Source organism: Actinia tenebrosa, unplaced genomic scaffold (genome assembly GCF_029948245.1).
Source record: "Actinia tenebrosa isolate PJP-AT-01 unplaced genomic scaffold, QUT_ActTen_1.0 PGA_scaffold5__44_contigs__length_20552954, whole genome shotgun sequence".
NCBI lineage: Eukaryota > Metazoa > Cnidaria > Anthozoa > Actiniaria > Actiniidae > Actinia > Actinia tenebrosa.
Window position 1 is genome coordinate 6,546,562 of NW_028292582.1, and position 23,543 is coordinate 6,570,104.

The 23,543-nt window shown below is 37.0% G+C and overlaps 2 protein-coding genes and 1 non-coding gene across 3 annotated transcripts; all 3 read right to left on the bottom strand.

Annotated features, from left to right (window-relative positions):
- Positions 1 to 1,921: 1,921 nt before the first annotated feature.
- LOC116292636 (uncharacterized) lies at positions 1,922 to 8,271 on the bottom strand. Its single transcript, XM_031699990.2, has 6 exons — positions 8,187 to 8,271; positions 7,952 to 8,089; positions 7,748 to 7,870; positions 7,416 to 7,499; positions 4,816 to 5,010; positions 1,922 to 3,626 (listed from the first exon to the last, which is right to left on the bottom strand). Exons 1-6 carry the CDS (start codon positions 8,236 to 8,238, stop codon positions 3,484 to 3,486), a joined length of 735 nt encoding a protein of 244 aa, XP_031555850.1. The 5' UTR covers positions 8,239 to 8,271; the 3' UTR covers positions 1,922 to 3,483.
- A 4,127-nt stretch (positions 8,272 to 12,398) lies between these two features.
- Positions 12,399 to 20,938, bottom strand: LOC116292681 (integrator complex assembly factor BRAT1). The gene is made up of 10 exons (XM_089038024.1): positions 20,428 to 20,938; positions 19,468 to 19,876; positions 18,511 to 18,699; positions 17,665 to 17,848; positions 17,357 to 17,467; positions 16,110 to 16,299; positions 14,923 to 15,008; positions 14,301 to 14,523; positions 13,916 to 14,082; positions 12,399 to 13,478 (listed from the first exon to the last, which is right to left on the bottom strand). The coding sequence occupies exons 1-10, from the start codon at positions 20,936 to 20,938 to the stop codon at positions 12,426 to 12,428; spliced, it is 3,123 nt and encodes a 1,040-aa protein (XP_088894150.1). The 3' UTR covers positions 12,399 to 12,425.
- Positions 20,939 to 21,138: 200 nt separating this feature from the next.
- Positions 21,139 to 21,260, bottom strand: LOC116292693 (U5 spliceosomal RNA). Its single transcript, XR_004196698.2, has one exon. It is a non-coding gene; the product is annotated as a U5 spliceosomal RNA (small nuclear RNA).
- Between the last annotated feature and the right edge of the window lie 2,283 nt (positions 21,261 to 23,543).

Below are 23,543 nucleotides of genomic sequence, written 5' to 3' on the forward strand. Positions count from 1 at the left end.
ATTTCAAACGCCCCTAGGGGTAGGGCTGTGTCCAACAACATGGGTGTGGATGGTCTATACTCCACATTAAATTCTGCCTTCATCCTCTTCCATTATTGACGATAGCACAAATACTATCTACATTCTCTTGTAGCCAGAGCTCCAAAAGCGTTGAAATTTTTTATTTGGAGATCGCAGGTTATGTACAGACTGAGAAAATAAAGATTTTCTTCGAAGAGTTCTCGCTTATTCAGCGGAAGGCTCTTATAAGGGAATGTATGTGAACACAACAGGAAGTTTGACAATTTCTTTCGCAACTTCATTTCATTTGGAAAACCAAATTTTCTTGACCGCATTCGATAGGGGAATAATGTTGAACAAGAAATTTTCAGCTAAAATACAGCTATCTAGTATTTTTCACACCTTTCTAGGGGTAGGGCTGTGTCCAACGACATGTCTGTGGATGGTCTGTACTCTACAATAAATTCTGCATTCATCCTCTTCCATCATTCATGATAGCGCAAAACAGTCTATATGAAAAGGTAGCCAGAACTCCAAAGTCGTTGAAATTTTTAATTTGGGGGCTGCAGCTTATGTACAGGCTGAGAGATTAAAGATTTTTTTCGAAGAGTGCGCGCTTATTCAGGGAAAGACTCTTATAAGGGAATGTATGTGAACACAACAAAACTTTGATAATTTCTTTCGCAACTTGATTTCCTCCTCCATCATTCATTATAGCACGAAACTGTCTATATGAAAAGGAAGCCAGAGCTCCAAAGTCGTTAGGATTTTTGAATTGGAGCTCGCAGCTTATGTACAGGCTGAGAAATTAAAGATTTTCTTCGAAGACTTCGCGCTTATTCAGCGAAAGGCTCTTATAAGGGAATGTATGTGAACACAACAGGAACTTTGACAATTTCTTTCGCAACTTGATTTCCTCTGGAAAACCGAATTTTCTTGACCGTATTCGATAGGGGAAAAAAAGAAATTTACAGCTAAAATACATCTATCTAGCATTTTTCACATCTTCCTAGGAGTAGGGCTGTGTGCAAAAACATGGCTGTAGATGGTCTATACTCCAAATTAAATTTTGCCTTCATACTCCTCCATCATTCACGATAGCACAAAACTATCTACATGCTCTGGTAGCCAAAGCTCCAAGGGCGTTGAAATTTTTGATTTGGAGCTCGCAGCTTATGTACAGGCTGAGAAATTAAAGATTTTCTTCGAAGAGTGCGCGCTTATTCAGCGAAAGGCTCTTATAAGGGAATGTATTTGAAAACAACAGAAACTTTGACAATTTCTTTCGCAACTTGAATTTCTCTGGGAAACCGAATTTTCTTGACCGTATTCGATAGGGGAATAATGTTCAACAAGAAATTTCCAGCTAAAATACAGCTATCTAGTATTTTTTACACCCCCCTAGTGGTAGGGCTGTGTCTAACAACATGGCTTTGGATGGTCTATACTCCACATTAAATTCTGCATTCATCCTCTTCCATCATTCACGTTAGCACACAACTATCTCCATGCTCTTGTAGCCAAAGCTTCAAAGTCGTTGAAACTTTTTATTTGGAGCTCGCAGCTTATAAAACAGGCTGAGAAATTAAAGATTTTCTTCGAAGAGTGCGCGCTTATTCAGCGAAAGGCTCTGATTAGGGAATGTATGTGAACACAACAATAACTTTGAAAATTTCTTTCGCAACTTGATTTCGTCTTCCATCGTTCACGATAGCACAAAACTATCTACATGCTCTTGTAGCCAGAGCTCCAATCGAAGAGTGCGCGCTTACTTAGCGCAAGGATCTTGTAAGTGAATGTATGTAAACACAACAGGAACTTCAGATCAAGTACTTTCCAGTTACCTGGTTTTGTCCAATGTTTTTCTTTCAATTGTTTTCCCTTTAACAGCAAAGTTTTAAATATAAAGTTAGACTTGATATAAAGTAATGAATCCTTTATTTACATAAATCATACATACACTATGATTCAGAGTTAGATTTCATGTTTCTAATCTAATAGATACAAGTTTATAGTGGCTTTTATTATCTGACCACAAAATACAATAAAAAATCATTTTAAAAAATCACAATAATTATATAAAATAGACCTTTTGAAAGACTTTTTTTGGTATACAACGACAGGAGATGACACTCGGACATAAAACAGTAGAATGCATTCCATATATCCGTGAAAAGCTTTGCATCCTTCTATTGCAGACTACATCATCGCGGGAGCCATTTTTTTACGGCGCCAAAATGGCCGACATGCTCTTGACTCTGTAGAAAATGCCTTACAACTCATCAATACGAAATTGCACAAATTAGTAAGTTCAGTAGTCCAAATTAGACCTTAAACCTACAAAACTTTGCACTAATTTGTTAAATTTTGTTAGCTATCTTTCTTCACGGATATATTGTTTACACTCTACATAAATATATTAAACACATTTATAAAAACGCTGCAAATATCTCTGATGCAAAATCAAAAAAGGTCCAAACATATGCGTTCTGGTTGGCAGTATTTTAAAGAAAACACAAGTAAAACATGATATTTAATATGTGATAGATGAGGCGGTAAGCCGTGTGGGATGGGCTCGGAAATCATATAAGAACATGCGTAATAGGCTCGTAATTTACCTATTACGCATGTTCTCATATTTAATATACTTTTTTAAAGCTGGCATAAAATATTTCAGTACAAAAATCTTTATTTGATCACGGAGTCTAAAAGTGACAACTAAAGAAAAGTCTTTTTTTTATTGGTGGGGGGTGTGGGGTGAGGGTTTGTAATTCTTTTTTTTTTTAATGGTCATACTCCACATCTTTCACTCAGTAATGAATTTGACCCTTGTATTAACACGACAAGGAAACAGCTTTCCTCAAAATAAAAATTTTTGAACCTCCACCAAAGTGTTACTGAGGACCCTCCCCTATGAAGCCCCAGCCATTTCCCTACCCCCTCCCCCTGATAACGAACGCTCTTAACCTCATATGATACAAATTGTCATAAGTCTTCACTTACAACATTTATCCATTGAAGAAATAGAAAACGCGCGCGCGTGCTGTATGCTGTCATAAAGCACGCGGGGGTTGGCAGAACACGACAGAAGTGTTAGGAGAAGCACGACGCGTAGCGGAGTGCTTCTGGACACTTCTCGAGTGTTCTGCCAATCCCCAAGTGCTTTATGACTGCACACAGCACAGCAAGCAAGTTTTTTTTTTCTTTTATAAAATACAAATTACAATAATAGATAGGAATGACGCAACGGAAAGTGGGAGCGCGTGCAATGTGCTCTCATAAAGCACGCGCTCCAAACCAATCAGAACGCGACATTCATAACAGTTATTTTATAATGTGGAATACTACGATGAACAAATAAATAAACACAAATTTAGAACAACATTGTCCGACGCATGTTCTGTAGAATATTTTGAACGATTTTCTAATAAATATATTTTACACCATTAAATCAAATCATTTTTACTTCTCCACTTGAAAGTATTAATCATCGTCATCAAGCTGTTTGGTATATGGCGCACTGGGGGATGAATACTGGCCTAATCCACGAGACTTCATATGAGCTTGTTGTAATGTTTGTGCACGTTTGGTCCTTGCAGACATTTCTCTTGCTGCAATTTGTGGTGCTGTCAAAAAATGAATAATAATTGCCAAAGATACATTTAATTATAAAGTTCCAAAAATAAAATCAGGATTCAAATCAGGATAACCAAAACACAGGCACAAAAATTGAGGGTATGAACTGAAAACTGTTGCAAGAGCATTCAAAGAGGCACAAACAAGAGGGAATAAATGAATAAATAGGTAAATAAATGGATGGATGGATGGACGGAGGGAGGGAGGGAGGGAGGGAGGGAGGGATGGATGGATGGATGGAAAAAACATAAAACATAGAAGCTGAGAGTGAAATGGTACATTGGTACATACTGAAATGGTAAGTCAATTAGATGTATTTAGTGATACAACTGCTAGAGGGCATGGAGGCTCTTAACACACTGCGTATACAGGCCGATCTTTGTTTACGTTTTTTCCTCATTAGCATTAAAAATATTTCAAGCTACAAGCAAACCGAGACTTGCCACGCGACCATACATTTCTTTGTAAATCAGCGCTTTCAAAAAAAATTTATTCCCAACATATTGAACATATTACTCTCAAATTTTCGGTTTGCTTGTAGCTTGAAATTTGTTTTATGCTAAAGAGGAAAAAATGTAAACAAAGATCGGGCTATAGACTGTATCTCATATGAATACATCAGAGGACAAAATCATTTCCCAGAATACCTTTGGGTCTCAGCTTCTATGTTTTTGAACTCCACATTGACTTTGCTATTGCATGTACATGTACACATATTAAAAAAAAAACATTGTTGGTCAGAAATCTGAAATCTGAGATCAAGTAGCCAATGCAAATTGTAATAATGTGATTTTTTCAATATTTTAGTTAAAAGACATTAACCTTTTCACTCTTAGAGGCTCTTAAAGGGTCCAACACAGGCTCTTCCTGGAACATAATTAGGGTGTTTTTTATTTCTCAATATCAAAATGAAAAATATATGTCCTACGGGACAGGTACATGTAATTGAAAAGTAAAAATGTCTTTCCACTGGCCACTTTTGGCCACTCTAGAAAATATGTCACATTTACGGTTGGACGCTTTTGGTTGCTCTAGTAGTGAAAGGGTTAAGGGACAAAATTTCTGTTTAGTTTCAGAGTGCCCATTTCAGATCCTGGACCAACAATCATATATGATATAAATGTACATGTATGTATAAAGGTATCTAGCTATCAAGCTATCTTGGATGGGAGTACCTACCCCCTGGCATTGGCAATCGAGCATTCAATCTATTTTTCTTAGACTCAAAATCTTCCTCTTCATGCCTTCTTTTGTTGTCGTCAGCAATGATGTCGCCAAATTCTCTTGCTAAAGGAGACCTACTCTGGCTGCTTCCGTTGTTATCGAATGAAAACTTGTCCGAATAGGAATAGCCTGGCCTTGGAGCACTCCAACCTTTTGAGTAAAATAAATGTACGATTAGGAAAGGAATAGTAAATTATTATTTTTTGCATAAAAAACTTATTATTACATCTAATTCATATACTGATTGATTACTTAGATGATATCATATTGATTGATTCCTTAGATTTAGGAATTACAATAATATTAAAAATTATCATAACTATAAGAAGAGATGTCTAGCTGAAATCTAGTGTGAGCTACGTCGGTATTTCTAATAAAAGAGTAATAATAAAAAGGTAAATATCACACCGTGAAAAGATGAAAAAATTTACTGACGTTTCGGATGCTAGTCCTTCGTCGGAGTAAAATTATTATTATAAGATTAGAAATATTAGAAAAATTAGAATTGTGGCAATACAAAAGGAGCACTACAAGGAACTCCAAAGAAATTAAAGAAAAGACTCTTTTAAAGGAACTGGAATTGGTGGCTGATCTGCAGAATAGGATCCTCAAACATAGGTGGCAGTTCTGCAGAAGAGTGGGTTTTTAGCCTTTAATAGAATCCTTACACAAAGGTGGCCATTATACAGAAGAGTGGGCTTTCAGTCACTGATGGAACTCTTAAAACAGAAAAAGGTGGCAGTTCTACAGAAGAGTGGGTTCTTATTAGGCACTGATAGAACCAGGTGATTTGGAATCAAGGCACCAAATATATTGTTTGTCAATGCAAAAACTTACAAGTATTTTCTATTATCTTGTGTCAAAGGGAAATATTTTCCACCAACTACAACGAAATATCCTTTTTTTAGAACGATATGTGGTGTATCCTTCAACAATTAGTTTTGTTTTCTTTATTCTCAACTAAAAGGTGTAGCTGGTAGCTGTAGCTGTAACTAGGAAACTATATGGTTTATTTAGGCTCTAGGCATTTCCTTTCATTACCACCTATATTTAGCTTTAATTATTTGACGAAATAAGTATTTTCTTTCTTTTCAATGATCTAAATATATAAATTAATGTAATCTAACATAAAAGGAAATGTGAATAAAGATGTATTGTATTGTATCGTATTGGTCAATCTGAAAACCTGGAACTAGGAAATAATGAACTAATATTAGAAAGTGTTCGCTTGTTGGCTAGTTTAATCAGTCTGTGGGAAGCCAAATCACCTGGAATCCTTAGGCAAAGGTGGCCATTATATATAAGAGTGGGCTTTGACCCACTGATAGAACTCTTAAAACAGACAAAGATGACAGTCTTGCAGAATAGTGGGCTTTTAGGTCCTGACACAATCCTTAGACAAAGGTGACAGTTCTGCAGAAGAATTGGCTTTTGGACACTGATAGAACATTTATAGGAAATACAATTCTGATCTAAAATGGGGAAAGAAAGGGGTGTCCCCAGCTAGTTTTTGAGATATTCACAATTTTTCAGAAGAGAAAACCAGTCTTCTATGAAAAATTCAAAATGCCCTGATCCCCGGAAATCCTAAATTATGCATTGTTTTATAAAGATGTCAAATGATTTGGAAAATATTGAAAATGCAGTCAAAAATGAGATTTAATAACATACACCTGCTTCTTTTTCCATGACTAAAACCCAAGCCATTTTTTTTTCACGCTTTGTCAAGAGTTTCTCTTTCATGTATTTTTTGGAATTAAAAAAAAAAAAGAGTCCAGTGCAAAACTAGAGGGTTTTACCCCCTTAAAGTTCAAAATGTATAAGGTTCCTTGATAAAGTTTTGATAGTTGCTATGGTAATTTAGCATCCTTTTTTGTGTGTACAATCTTATGTTTAAACTGAGCAATCAATAGTAGGTGGTCAAAAGTTGCTAGGATTTCTTTAGCTAATGACCCTTAATCGCTTTTCCTAACACTTCCCATTAGCGCTTTACAGCTGCGCTCTTCATGCTTTTTCTAACACTTCCCATTATTTTTCACAGTCACTCTTCACAGTAGGTTAATTTTTATCTCTTTTATAAAACACAAATTAAAAGAGCTATTCTTTTGAATTTGAATGACGAAATAGAAAGATCAAGCATATGATGCATCAATCTTCCTCTATCAAGCATCAAAGCAAGATATAACATATACATGAGTATAAAGAAAGATGGTGAGTGTTTACCGTGTCAGACCTTGATAGTTGACAGGACACATCAAATTAATTTTGATATAAAGATTAATTGGAACTGTGTCCCATCTAAGCGGAAAAGGAAGATAATTTCTATCATGATCATAAAGCTTAAATCCTCTCTTTAGAATTTCATTTATTAAGAATAAGCATATTATTTAAAGCATTAACATATTTTAAGGTCTTAATATAATTTCAAATATTCTAGAACAAATATTGAATGACAGTTTTAGATTCCGTGGTAGCTAACAATACAAAGCCTTTTATAACACTCCACACAGTTTTGAATTCCATAGTTACTAATAATACAACCCTACGACCCTTACCAGAACTACTCTGCGATTGACTCATTTCTTCTCCATCCATTCTCTGCTTTTTTGACATTACTGAAGTGTTCGCATCTACGTTTCCTAAAAAAAATAATAGAAAAATCTTCAAATAAATGATGACTGCCTTTAATAAGCGATAGCACTAAAGAAGGATCAAGAAATAATCCAAGTGCTTACAGCAGTTCAGTAGGATGTCCCAAGAGGTTTGCAACTAAGCAACAAAGAATACAAATACACATATCACACACGATCATAATGGCAATAATCAGAGCGGCTTGCAATAAAATGGATGACATCTTGATAACTGTAATATCTATAATTTATCCTACCCGATAGTCCACCATGTCTTGAATAAAAAGATTTTCCGGTAGTTTTTAAAGCTGATCCATTCTTGATCGATGCTGTTACTTGTACATTCTTGCGAATACTCCACACATCGTCTAGATCAACACCTAATTGCAGTCCACACAAAAAGATCGATTTATTAATATCCATAACTCAAATCACCACCAATTTACAGGCCTGTATCTTACCTGGAGAACTGCTATTTCTTTTCTTGTCAGTTGTGAACATATCAGGTTTAATAATATCATCGAATTCGTCGTCGTTTTTGCTCCAAGGATCTGATTTCTGAGTCGATGCTTTGTAAAGAAACTTGCTCGTTCTTGCGCCTGACCAAAAAATATTGATAACAGATAAAATAAAAGGCTTACTTATCTTATAGTCATATTTGAGTTAGCGATGGAATTATTTAAACGTCTTTCTTACCATCGTTCATGTCTGTTTGATTATTTTTTACCCCATTTTTCCCCGGCTCCATGTTGTTCTGTTGTCAAACCATCGTCGATGCCAGATAACTAGTACTCAGGACCTACGCGGTGGAGGGGTTAAGGTGGCTCGAACCCGTTTCTTTGCCTTAGGGTACATCTAGTAATGTAATCAATATTTTACTGAAAAGAAATAATATAATTTATTATACATTTTTATTTTGCCAAGATAGTGATACATTATCCAAGTCTTACTTCTCCTGCATACGTTTTTACCACAACAACAAAAGATTATATAGAATAATTTGCCATTTATCAATAGTAGTAATGGAATATTCTGAAAAAAATCGGAGTCCCTGCTGATAGGACTCTGGACTCTGCTTTTTTCAGAGTTTCCCTTTCAGCTAGTGACAAATGACAAATTATTTTATACTTCCTTCCTAGAATATGAACCTATTCTCATTAACCAAAAATTGTTGTAATCTGCTTTTGGTGTAATTATCATCGCTGTTTGTGTGCATGGTAGGACAAACAATATACCAAATTTTCCTGTTTTGTATTATTACTGGTATTTTTCTTCTCCTTTTCAGAGATATCTAGCTTAGTGTTGTTTTGTTAATGAGCCCCCTTTAAAAACACCTGCATCGATTAGTCGTGTCACGATTCCTTTTCGTCTAGGAATGATCATGGCCTATTTCGTTTGTTTCCCAACGATGACCTGTTTTGGAATGATGTACATGTATTATTTGTTTATCAGTTTCATTCATTTAACTATCATTATCTATATGACAATTTTACCATACATAGTTAATATTAGTTAAGTCGAGGGGTAAGGGGGATTGTAGATCCCCTCCCCTCCCCCCCCTCCCACCCCCCAACCCCCCCTTCAGCCATAGGTAGTTTTAATTGATTAAAATAAGAAAGCATTTTTAAAAATATTCTCTCCATGTTCTGTTGTGTCCTTTGCAAAATTCGTTCAAGCCTCCCCCCCCCCCCCCCCCCCCCCCCCCCACTTTTTTTTTTTTTTTTTTTTTTTTGATTTTTTTTTGCTGAATCCACCCCCTTTCCTTTCAATTTGCGCAGCAGAACACTGTGATTTATAAATTGAAAGGCCTTTTGGGTGTTTGAGACACTGATCCAGGAGGAAATTGTAGATGCAAGACGTCAGTCCACGTACATAATGGGATAACCAGAAAGTTCGATACATCCATGGATCAAGAATACGTGACTCATCTGTAGTTGAAAGCGAGAAAGTTAATTCAATACACCCTTCTCATAATGGCTGATGAACGCACGGAAACGAGGTCACCCAGTCATCTTGCAAGGTTAAGCCAAGCTGCTCATTCAAAATAAAGGCTGTTAGCGCTAATTCAGATCAAAACAAAGGTCATTTTTTTAATACTTTTCTTCTTTAAAGTCATTTCATGTAATTTTATACCTTTTATCGTGAAATAATGACTGGGTGACCTCGTTTTCGTGCACTTGTCAGCCATTATGAGAAGGGTGTATGACCATCAACTTTGCCAAACTGAAAATCGTACGCGTCCTTGTTTGTTTTTACAAGGGTACCTATTAATAGGTAGTGACTAACAAACTCAGTCGTGGCCCCTCGTTCCATGATCTAAACTGAATTCGAAAAGGTATTGGCCATACGTTTTTGTGAAGGGAGGAAAACCAGTGAACCCGCAGAAAAATCCTCCAAAAGCATCTAGAAATCTCTAATTCAAAACTCTCTTGTAATTTTTTCCGTTGGCATATATGCAAATAGGATTCAAATAATGAACTTCTTTCTCTCGGAATGCCTTAGTAACCGGAAGTGTACGATTTGAATCCGATTTTGCCAACGCCGGGGGAAAAAATTAGCGAGTTTTAGTAATTTTCTTAAAGAAATTAAACTTGTCAACACCTTGGCCTATGAATCGTCATAGAATTTCCAGGTCAGACAATGCTGTAGACAAGTCTCCCATGTTACTATGGAAACTGGGCATGTGAGCTCATTGAGGCAAACGGATGCGAATTCGATATCGGTTTGAAAGTTAAACTCGGCACACATCCATTCATCGTTCCCCTTTGCTTCGCAGTTTCCTCCCATTATTACGTAGTCTCCCCCACAGCCGCTTTCAGTGTAGTCACGCAACGCTTTCAGCGTAGTCACGCAACGCTTTCTCCCCTGAGTAGGAGGAGAAAGCGTTGCGTGACGACACTGAAAGCGGCTGTGGGGGAGACTAATTATTACGACATTCTTTAGATTCTGAAGGTGTTGGAATTATACGTTTCAACTTTTTAAACCCTACAAGATACCAAATCGATGTTTACCTCTAAATGATACGACGAGCATATGCACGATACTTTTATACCCTTTAGTCCCCCCCCCCCCCCCCCCCCCCCCCCCTCCCGGCTCTTTACTGGCAGATAATGGTTGTCGACTCGAAAGTTTTAACTACTTCGACAACCACACACACCATAAATTAGCTTTTTCTCTTATAATTATTAATTTAGTTTCAACTTTCTTTTCATTATTCATTAATATTACTCCTGTGAATACTTGTAAATATTTATGTGTGTGTGAATCAATAAAAATGTTAAAATGTTAATGCTGATGTCATAATTAGAAGTCACCCACTAGGCTAGTCCAGAAATAGAATACTATTACTCTGATTGGATTTTTTTCCATTTTAGTGTTTGCTTTTATTCAAAAAGAATATACTTAGAGTCCTTAGATAATACGAAATATATACACATTGATATCATCGATTAGACGGTGTTGTGCCACTTCCCACACTTCCGAGATATGCTTCGCTTGCCACGCACAAAGGTTTCAGTACGAGGCTACGTGCTAAATTAAACTTATTAAATTTTTTCTCCTGTCACGAATGACTGAGCATTATGCACGAAGCCTCACATGACCATTTCTTTTCTTTTAGATTTTTTGTTTGTGCTTTTCAAACCTTTATGTATTCACTGGGAGTTGATCAGATTATAATTTATAAGCGAAACTACGCTTTTAGTACATCAGTAACTTACATATACTGTCTCAGGCTGAATTTTACGGTGAGGTATTTTAAGATACTTGGACATTTTCTGGCCTTCAACTTAACGTTCTTAAAGTGCATATGAACCCTTCGACAATACTTTCAGTACTGGTTCTGCATAAAGTAAATAGTTGAATGGTAAAATATTTCTTGATTTGAGTGATGTGTCTCTAAGTTATAAAGGTTTATACTTCCAATATGCTAATAAGTGTGACGTCTATTAAGGCTTAATTAAATATACAAAATTGAACTGGTTCATAGAAACAGTATTTAAAAAGCATCATTATTTTACTCATGTTTTACATGAAAGCAATTTTGAATTTGTATTTTCAAAATGGCCAGCATTTAGTATTACTAGTTACAACAAAAACACTCAAATACCTTACCTGACGTCACACTTATTAGCATATTGGAAGTATAAACCTTCATAACTTAGAGACGCATCACTCAAATGAAGAAATATTATACCATTCAACTATTTACTTCATGTAGCATCAGTACTGAAAGTATTGTCGAAGGGTTCATGTGCACTTTAACGGTTATAAGCCTAAATTAATACAGGGAAAAGTCTCATCAATCCACCTCGGATACGTAATACAGTACTCCCATTTGGAGTTCGCCTCTGCTCAGCCTTAGCCTCGATTGTGTACAAATGTGTTCTTTTCTTTTATTAAGGTCCATTGTATATTAAGGAATGTATGTACTACGGGACAATACGAGTTGACGAAAATGTTACGGGTTTTAAGGTAAGGACAACATTGCACGCAACAAATTTGAACCGGGGTGACACACGTTGCAACAAAATCACTCAACATCGCTTGTGTCAGAATGCTATGCAGGCATGTTCACACTGATGAAGTTTGTTGCGCGCAATATTTATCTATTTATTAGTTTCGCCATATATTAAACTGGAAATATAATAACTGAAAAATACTGTGATATATATGAGTAGAGCGCGATTCAACTTCAGATTTGTTGCATGAAATCTTGCGTGAAACAAGTTTCAGGGGTAGACACACGCTGCAACAGTCCTGTTGCGTGCAATGTTACACCGTGTGTTTTAAGCTGTAGTTGAGGGGCTGAATATTTTACTGCACAACTTGGGCTAAGGCTGAGCAAAAGAGAACTCGAAACTGGAGTATAAAATTACAGTCTTACAATTTCAATGACTTCATAGGCAATCTTTTTATTTAACTTGGAAACAATTATCAATAACAATCTAACAAGTTATCGGAATGATTTCTAGCTGCTACCAATACATCTTCAAGAAAACCTACTGGGTCTTTCTGAACGCTGATATCGATAGAAGTACATAAGGTAGAAAGACAACTGACATCTAAACGATATAAAATAACTTTAAATGTATCTACAGAGAACACTTTTGATGTATCTATGACGCCTTGTACCTGCTCTTGTGTTTCTATTGGCTGGACCTGCTCTGGTGTTACTATTGGCTGATCCTGTTCTGATGTTACTATTGGCTGTACCTGCTCTGGTGTTACTATTGGCTGTACCTGCTCTGGTGTTACTATTGGCTGATCCTGCTCTGGTGTTACTATTGGCTGATCCTGCTCTGGTGTTACTACTGGTTGATCCTCTTCTGAAATTACTATAAGCTGATTATTTTCTTTGGATTCGTTCGGTTGCTCATCCAATCTACCATACAGGTTTTCCTTTCCATAAGGTTGGAATTCGATTCCCGTTTTACTTGATCCCGAGAGATGTGTATGCGTTATCTCCGAATGCACGAAACCTTTCAAGGTGGAAATAACCTCCAAGGCCTTTTCGCAAACCAAACTATCGCAGTCGTTGACTGCCTCTAGAAGAGGCACTGCAGCTCCCAAACCAACCAAAAGCGCCATTAGGTTGTTAATTGAACCGTCGTTATCTGAGGAGGTTCTTTCAAGAGTCTTTAATTGGCACTGTTGTGAATGTCTCGACTCATTACGACTCTCTCTGACTTGCGCAAAAATCTGAATTATAGTTTCTACGAGTTGGAGTGCACGAATTTTAACTTCCCAGTCGAAATCTTTGACCGCATATCTAATGATATCAGAAAATAAAGATCTAATTTCAGAGTCGGTATTCTTTAGTTTGTCCAGTCCAGTAGACGAAGATAACTTCATTTTGTCTGGTAATATTACAGATACGATGGGATGTTGGTCATGTGACCACTTGATTAGACAGTCCATCACGCTTCGTCTCGGGAACGCCTCGCTTTCATTCTCCAGAACATGCACGATCTTTTTTAGAACTTCAAACTGTCAATGGAAACAGAAAAATTACTAAGACAGTTTTATTTAACAATTCCAGCACAGGAAGCCAAATTTAGAGAAAGGTGAAAGATAATAAGATCTAAAAAAATCGACTTTGCTTATTGTAAATTATATGACCATGTTCGTACTCGGCTGGCGCGAGTACCAATTTTGACCTTACTGCCCTCCCGCTTAGGAATTTTGTCACGTGTACACAACCCACCACCCACCACCCCAGGGGCTAATATCGCTCAAGATAAATTCTTCTACAAATGGGGCTAGTTTTGTTCAAGATAAATTCTTCTACAAATGAAGATTTCTTGTTCGTTGTTTTTCAGTTGCAGTCTCATAAAGTTTTACTGACAGTATTGGCAAATCTATAGTGACCATTACAGTCACGCAAATAAACTTGTGTATAAAACCCCTTTTACTTTAGCAGTTACCTCTGTAAGACGTTCCTTTTCCTTCAATTTTGCCCACAAACCAGGATTACATGCAAGATGTCCAAGACAAGACCAAGCTGACGACCTTACGTAACTCTCGCTGTCATCCACTGATTCCCACACCAATGATAAAATACTTGGGTTTAATATATCATATGACAATGCTTCTGAAACCAAAAAAGTCGCTTTTTAACTAAAATTTTTACTGCGATCTAATTTTCATTTAACATATGTAGGCGGGCAGGCGGGCAGGCGGGCAGGCGGGCAGGCGGGCAGGCGGGCAGGCGGGCAGGCGGGCAGGCGGGCAGGCGGGCAGGTGCACAAAATGCAACCTTAGGAATAAATCCCATTTACGAGTAGGGAACACAGACATTTCGAGAACTACCTGAGTTTAATTTGATTAAACGTCCAACGAACTCCAAAGCGGAGTCTTTAACCTCCCACCGCTGATCACGAAGCCGTAGGTGTATCAAGGAGCCAAGATCTTGCTTAGTCCGTTGATAGTATAGATGGGCATCAGACCCGAGGTCTTTATTGGTAGATGACATGAAAAGAAATGAACCCTGGCCCAGAAGAGCACCAATACACTCTAGAGTGCTTGTTATGACCTAGAATCAAAATCCAAATTCAACAAGCATGAGTCTTTTATTTTGTCTTGGTTTTCCGTATAACCTTTTCTATATTTTTGGAGTGCATATGACGTCATAGCCGCCATTTTGGTTGACTTAGACAAAAGATTTGGTCTTGGTATCTTTTGTCATGTCAACCAACATGGCTGCCACGTCCTTTGTCCTTTTATTCTCATGGGAAGAGATGCACGTCATCAGTTCTTGTATTGCACATTACGTCATGGCGGTCATGTTGGTGCTGTTTAACGAAAACGTTCTCATTGTTAATCGTACCAAAAAAACCGCCATTTTTTTTTTTTTTTTGATTTTCTTGGGAATACTTGCAACCCATCAATAGTGTCTGGTGTAACGGGCATGATCATATAAGAACTCACTTACCGTAGGATCAGTTCGAGAAGACCTTGCAACAAGGATAGCAGTATTCAAGACATGGAAAAACTGGTTTCTGTTAGAATCTGTCAAGCCTTGAGCAAGAGAAAAAATACCAGTAAAAATACACATTAGCCCCGGGGGGGGGGGGGGGGGGTACTCCCCTATATTTGCTATACGGGTATATGCCGCCCTATAGGGTATGGTTTTTGGGCTTTTGGGTCTGGGGTAGGGTATCATTTTTTGACATTTTGTCTGGGATAGGGTATCATTTTAGTCTGGGATAGGGTTAACGATTTGGTCATTTTTGTCTGGCGAATAGGCTACGCTTTCTGCCGGCACAAAAACAATAAAAACGTAAGTAAATATTGATTGCAATCGATCGTAAGACCGTATTTTCCGTCTTTTAGTCTGGGATAGGGTGTACGATTCTTAGTTTTAGTCTGGGGTAGGGTATGTAAAATCAAAATTTTAGGTCTGGGATAGGGTCAGGGTTTTGAGGTCCTGGCGGCACCCCCCAAGTGTAGTACCCCCCCCCCCCCCCCCCCCGCGACATTAGCTAGGTAATCTGTGTGCTCTGTGTGTGTGAGATATTTCAAGTGTATCGCACAGTCTTTATCAGTCAAATGAGTTTAGATTCTACTCGTGTCAAATAATAAGATTGTTGTATACCCTAGAGTTTGTACATGTTTCATGGTTCATAGTGATCAAAACTGTGCAATACAGTTGAAATATCTTATACAATCTAAAATTTTGCTCAGGGTCCAATAATTTATATATTGAAGGCTTGCTTGTAACCCCTTTCTCTTTTACAATTGTCAAAATTCATGACCCTCTTATTACTATAAGTCTAGAAGGAAACAGCTAGGTTTCCTCAAAAAAGGTTTGAATCTATACAAAATTTTAATTCTTAATGATGACCCTCCCCTCTGAAGCCCCACCCCTTCCCCCCCTCGAAAAAAAACTTATACCTTTCCTAACAGCCTATAGACCCCTTGCAGTACCTTTGAATGCATATCAATTTGGATGACATAACAATGGGTTTCCAATTCTCAAGAGCTTCTTATGTTTTGTCCTCCAAATTGTGCTGCTTTGATGTCACATGCAAGGTGTCTATATTGGGTTGTATTTATTCTTACTTTGTGTATGTATCACATTTAGCATCACACTCAATACTTTCATCTCGCAACACTTACTTGGCTGTCGAAGTAGCTGCTGTAAAAGAACAGTGACCACTGAGAGGGTGGTTTTGATAACTTTGACATTGCCTTTCACATCTAAAGCCAATAGCTTCTGATCACCATTGGTAACCATGGAAGAGTTGACTAGAATCTTTAGTGAGAATTCAATCCAGTTGACCACATGTTGACTGAAACTACTCTCATCCTGTGTCAGTATTAATGATGAATGTTACTATTGAGCATTCCAAGGTTGAGAAAAGATCTGGGTCGAGTTGACATTGCAGTGCATTGTGGGGCTCTTTTATGGAGCATATTTTTGATGGCATTTATTTCGCCCCCAAAAACAAGTACCAAATTGCACTGCAATCCCAACTTGACCCCGTTTTTTTCTCAACTGCTCAATGAATGATAAAATTTACAGGAAATACATTTGGACCAGACTCATAGCAGGGACAGATCCAGGATTCTGACAAAGAGGGGGGGAATGGAGGGTTTTGGAAAACTTCTCAATAAACGAATCTCATTGGATGTCTTGGACATGCTTCCAAAGAATTTCTTAAAATAATTACTGTATGGTCACCAGAAATTACCCACACAACTCATATTAATAGAAGAAAATTTGGGTAAAAAAAAAGGTAAAACATACATTGCAAGCTAAAAGAGGCGTGCCTCGGCCCCATTTGTCACTCGGGAAAGAGACAAAATTCAAGTCTGGGTTCTCATAAAAAACATTTGTACAGCCATAGGCAGCACCGACATTGCGGACCTACGGTTTTTCTCTCATTTTTCAAACGTTTTGAGCTCATTTTTACTTGAACAGTCACCGGAACTACCGTATAAACTTTTCAAGCCTTTCCAGACGACTTAAGGTCAGCCTCGCGTTCATGCAAATCCAAGATGATGTCCAGGTAACCGTGAAATGGACTATTCTGCCCATGCTTATCAATTGAACAGCTATCCGTACAAGCAATGGTCTTTCATGATCGCAATACAGTAGGCCGTTTGCACAATGGTGTCATTTTTACAACCACTACCAAACTTCTTCACAAATTTTCTTTTTTATTCATAGTTCAAATTTGTACTTTCGCATGAGAATAGTGAGACAATTGGCGCTAATTAATAAACTAATAAAGTGTGCAAGGGATTCTGGTAGTTTCAGTTAATAGCTCCATAAATATGCAAATTTCAAATTTCCTAAAAATGTATCTTAGTCAAACTCTTAAAAGTTTTTGTAATAATCAACAAACAATATGTTCATGTACCTTGGTTACTAGTTCTTTGATGGTGAACAGAATTTGAAGAAGGGACTCAACCTGACACTTCTTGGTCAACATCCAAGGTTCTAGAAGTTCCTGGATTTGTTTTTTGACTCTCTGAAAAACATGTTTACAAAATAAATATATGAAATAACAAATATAAATATATAAAACCACAACAGAGCACAGCACAGCACAGCACAGCACAGCACAGCACAGCACAGCACAGCACAGCACAGCACAGCACAGCACAGCACAGCACAGCACAGCACAGTATAGCATCAATACCCAAGTGTTAAATTTCTTCCCAATACCTTGATATTAGTGTCAACATCCTCATTTTCAAGGGATAACAACTCTGTTACTAATGAACCAATGTCTGATGTATTTGTTTCACAAGAGCCATTGCATTTAGTTTCCAGATGTTTTTCCATGAGAACTTCCATTGGTGCATTGATTAAACAAGCCAGGATTTCTGGCCAGACTGCTGGGAAGCACCTGAACAAAGAATAACAAGAATAACAAACACATTTGATTGGAATTTTTTTAGACAACAGCAAACCAATCAACATTGTACATGTACACTGTAGTAGTTTTCCCAATGGAACTAAAATCTTGTTCCACAAAAATTACAGAAAATCTGTTTTAAAGAGTACTACTAGGATTACGAGTCATTTTTCTTAGGATGCATTGGAAATTGAAAAAAAAAATTCTTTAATTCTGTGACCAGGGTTTTAAATTCCGAGATACTTTAGCTAATTCATTGAGCTTGTGAGACATAGCAATGACCAACCAACTTGAGAATCACTAAAACATGAACTTCCTTCAAAAAAAGGTAAAAACATTGCTGTTTGATTTATAATTTAGCATTATCCCTCGAACTGTTTACTTTTGTTTCTGTTTTTCTCCCTATTTATTTTTCCTTTTTCCTATATATTTTTTGTAAAGCACGCCTAGATCGTATGGGGCTGTGCCATATAAGAACATGTTTATTATTATTATTATTATTAATGGTAACTAAGGGGACTCGGAACCATGAATTGCCCAGCCTATAGTGTGTTCATAACAGAACATGCTATCATTGTTTTGCTTAGCCTTTACCAAGCTCTAGATTGATAATTTCCTCCATTAATATGGATATGTTGTGGGTTCAACCATACCTGGAAACAGTGTCTTTTGGTAATGACAGTCCAGTAATCAAGTCCAGAGCAAGTGTTATCATTCCTTTCTTGTACCATTTTATTGGAATAGTAAGTAGTATTTCCTGGGCAGACTGCCCTTGCTTCTCTCCAGAGGGACCAAATCTATCACAAGACAACAGCTTATCCCAGTCCACGGTACACTGTGCACTAAAAAAAGAAAGACAGCCTCATTGAAGCAATATTATACATATTTTGTTATAATATGTATCAACTAGTTACAGAAACAACTTGTTCCTTTCAGAAAGGGAAGTATGGTTTAGCAATTTTTTTATTTTTATTTAAACATATTGACTCTCTGTGTTCTCTCCAAGAGCTAAGCTCATCGTGGGAGATTAATTAGGAATTAGTTGTAACCTGGGTTTCATTCCTAGACTCAGTGCTACAGTATATATTTGAGTAGAGTTGCTAGCTGTGCTTTGATGGTTTATCTCCAGGTTCTCTGGTTTTTATTCCTCCACAAAAAATTTCAGTAGTTGAAGAACTACTTTAGAAAATTGCCACTGTTATTTCTCATTTATTTATTTAAGTCTATGCTACATTTTATTTTTTATTTTTTATTTTTTACAGCTGTTATATTACAACTTCAGAAGCAGGCAAATACTGTATGGACACTGCTAGCTGGGAACACTTGAAAAAAGTTAATCAATTGTAACATAGAGTGAAAACCAAGGAATTAAACTTAAGTCAAACTTGAACAAACTTACAGTAGTTAAACTTGAACCAATAAGAAGCAAGGAACAAAGATTGAGTGAGAGATTGTGATTGGCTGAGATCAATATCATACTGATTTTGCTTTCTCCTGATTCGCTAAAGTTTTTTATCTTCAAATTCAGTTGAATTGGTCCCAGGAAGAAGAGTGTGCCCACACAATCATATCTCATTCAAATAAAACCTTCTTTACTTCATTATTCATACCTTGGATTTATTTGGAATCCGTTTATAACATCCACTAGTTTTCTACAGGCAATCTGGTCAGCGATTTCTGCTGCTGTAACACAGTTTGCAAATACTTTCGACATACGAAGGATTTCTTGTCCAACTTCAAAGTTTGTGTTCAATAAAATTCTCACGATATCCAACACTGATACTATATGGTCACTGGTCATTTTTTGATGTTGGGAGTTATTTGGTTGTTGTTTATCATGGAAGAGTTTTTCCTGTAGAAGCTCTAGCAGCCATTTCATTTCATTTGAATATCCATCATCCTGCTTGGAAACGTTAATTGACCAGCTTGATAAAAGGAACTTTGCAATGAATTCTCTTGCTGCTGATGCGACAAACATGCTACTATCACTGATACAACCAACAGCAGTTAACAAACATCCTATTCAAGAGGAGATAAAAGAATATGAGATCTCTTGTGTTCAATAAGCCTGAAGCGAGATGACGTTTTACCCCTGTCTCTAGACCATAATCCTTTTCACATTGCTTTTGTTCTTTAATTATGACTATCGTTCCTGTATTCTCTAAGGAATCAAAAATTTTAATATGAAAGAATTTTAAAAACTATTATGGTAAAGAGTCGGGGGTAAAACGTCATCTCATTTCAGGCTTATTCTCCCACACTGTGATACAAAAGCCAAAAGCTAAATATAGATTTTATGAGAGATATCGTGCAGAATTTTTTCACTGCAGATTTTCTCACTATGTTCTGTAAACTTTCATGGTATTAGGTGATTTTTTGTATTTTTTCATTTTCCACTTTTATCCCAAGTGGGCTCCCTGTGGTCCTAACATCCCCCACGTGCAGCAACATACAAATCCCAATAAATAAAACGAGAAAACTGGAACAAACAAACAAACAAACAAGCAAAAAAGCAAAACAAAAATAGTGAACACTTATTTCTTTGTCCAGATAATGAATATTAAATCTACCTGTGTGTGCTTGCAGCCATTTCTGTCCCTCATTTGACGACGTCAAACTCTGTAAACCAGTCAAATATCCATGGCGTACGATTGCTTCATCCCAGAGATTCTCGTTTTCTCGGGATTTTGCAAATAACTCAAAGAATGTTGAAGTATCATTGACGTTATAATCTTTCGACCAAAGAATCCCACAAAGACGTAAAGCAAACGAAACGCCAACACAACATGGTCTCTTGTCCACTAGTTTTTCATCTGAAAGAAAATTTAAAACACCCGTTTCTTGTTTGAGAAGCATTTGTAATCCCTTTGGAGTACTGCAAACATCTTCTAACCAGACTAGGAGCTTCTCGATACTTGTATCATCAACAATACGGTCTAATTTGTTGAGTAAAAGGTCGAATACTTGAGGAAGAAGTGAAACCCATCGTTCTCTCGCCATTTTGTTTCCACAGGCAACCCGCGTGGAGTAGTCTGAGCGAAGATCCGCAGCAAATGAACTGGAAGTGGACACTTCTGGCATTTTTTTGGGACAGAGAATATGTTTCAACTATTTCCTAACGTTTTGGTATGGATAGAAAAAGTGTGAATTATTTTATATTTTCCTGTTCTTGAACGACCTCACATCATCAAAAGTTGTTTTAGCAAAACATTAGGAGATTCATCCCTTCGCTTCACAGTAAAATTAGACATGAGAAAAAAGTTTCTTTGATGTTTTTAAGAGGCCCCGCCGATAAGGTAGGGCGACAAAAAATTAGTCTATAGACTCATTGAGTTGTTCCCCTCCACGGAAATCTTTAGTAAAAGGCGAAAGATTTATGCGATTTGAAGGGAAACCAGAGTAACTAATATTTGATTCGTAAGTCGGCTACTACCGTTCAGACATTCTTTGACATGTGGGATGTTCTTTGAATATTCATGTCGATGAACATCTACTACGCATGGCAAAAGACGTATGATGATAAAATTTATTAAGATATTTTGAAAATGCCAATTTTAGATATTGTAGTTAATGTAAAGAAAGTTAATTAGTTTGATTGGTTTTGTTTGTTTTGTTTTGGGGGGTGAACGAGTTCATAAGTCGAGACTAAAAGCAAAATACAGCGTAACGCATCATTATTCAACTTTTTGGACTTAAGGACGGTGCCTACTACTTGAGAATCAATTATTTTTTTAAATGACTATGTGAACTATTTTAACCTATCAAAGGGTTGTCAAATTCTGGTTAGAAAAGTAGGGGTCACCATGCATTTAAAAGAAATAATAAGGCTTAAAAATCGTTAAAAAGTGATGACGTCATGATTTTACTAAAACCAGGAAAAACATTTTTGTTCAAAAGATTTTGAGAAATTTCTAACTTAAATCGTCCTAAATGACTGACACTTTGTTTCTTTACTAAAATATACCCAATTCTACCATGACTTTAATAGTTGGCTATAATATATATAATTTTTTAGCTTCGTGCTCCCTATTCTCGATCAGTAGGTACATAAAGATTGTGTCCATATTCTTTTCAAAACCAATTATTTTTTATAAATTTCATTTCACGAGGCTAATTTAGCATTTACTCCATCATTTAAACGAAGAAAGAATAGGGGTATCCTGGCGTTTTTAAGAGATACGAATTTCTAAAGAACATTATTAGGGATAAATCTTATGCCTAATGCGTGACAAGCGTTACACAGCATACAAAACGGCGTGACAAACTCTGTTTTTGGCGCGTTTGCACGTCAAGCTAAACATGCTGCTTCCTGTCCATGCAAGCAAAAAACACAGAGAAAAACTCGATATTTATAAGCTTTATAGTTCCAGAAAGACTATTGGGTTTGAAGTGAAGTTATTATCGACTCGTTACTTAACAGCAGAAAGGAATTTCTGAAATATTTGGTACGTAATAAGATGAATTTTTAGATTGAAAACTCCAAAGTAAAAGAATTTCATGATGAAAGTGTTTAGCGACCAAAAAAAGATTTTCAAAACTATAATTACACACCTAGATATTAATAAATGGTAAATTTTCGATTTCATATGTATTTCTTTTTGTTTTTATTCAAGTTTTATAGGATTAAATCTAAAGAAACGGTAAAAAAACTTTATTATTGAAAGGATTTGGTTTTTTAGAACTATGAGTCTGCCATTTTTTCAAAACTTGCCCAAAAAAACTTATGATTCTTTGTCAATAATACTTAAACCTTAGCAAATTATTTCTTTAACAAGCCTGGGTTACTTAAGATCGTTTTCTGCTTTAACTTAAATAAACGTTTTGTTTCGTGCAATTCGAGTAATGAATTTTGAAATTCCTCGAATGTAGATGCGCAGTACGTGTGCGCGTGGACAATAGTAGGCACCGTCCTTAACCTCAACGCAACGCTGTGCTGCCCAAATCAGAGAGATGCCTGGAAGGAGACCTTAATAAAGTCTGAATGTTGAAATTTATTTCGTTCGTCGTTTTCAGACTACGTGGTTTTGGTCAGCGGCTAGGAGACTGGGTCTTAGATTCTCCTTCAGGACCCTCACATTAAGCGAACACAATTGGTTTCCAAAGCTTGTATGTAATGATGAGACGTTGGACTCATGCACCCCCCAATGCTCCGTCATCCTTGCTTACATGTGATTTTTACAAACTCATTAGATGGGATACTGATTGCAACTAATTGATGCGATATATACACGATGTGGTGTGGCGGTGTGGTGTGGTGTGGTGTGATGTGATGTGGTGTGGTGTGGTGTGGTGTGGTGTGGTGTGGTGTGGTGTGGTGTGGTGTGGTGTGGTGTGATGTGGTGTGGTGTGGTGTAGTGTGCTGTGCTGTGGTGTGCTTTGGTGTGGTGTAGTGTAGTGTGCTGTGGTGTAGTGTAGTGTGCTGTGGTGTAGTGTGGTGTAGTGTAGTGTGGTGTGGTGCGATGCGATGCGATGCGATACGATGCGATGCGTGCTTGGTATGGTATCATCCATTTATTAAAGCCCTTCCCAGCTTTAAATATTGTAATATAGTACATGCCTTTTACCCATGTCGTATATGATCAGTATTTATAACATATTTGATATACATGTACTGGGCGCACTCTGATAAGTCGAAACGCTTGAAAAAACATGTTTATATCAGAGGACAGAAACACGCTCCGATTAA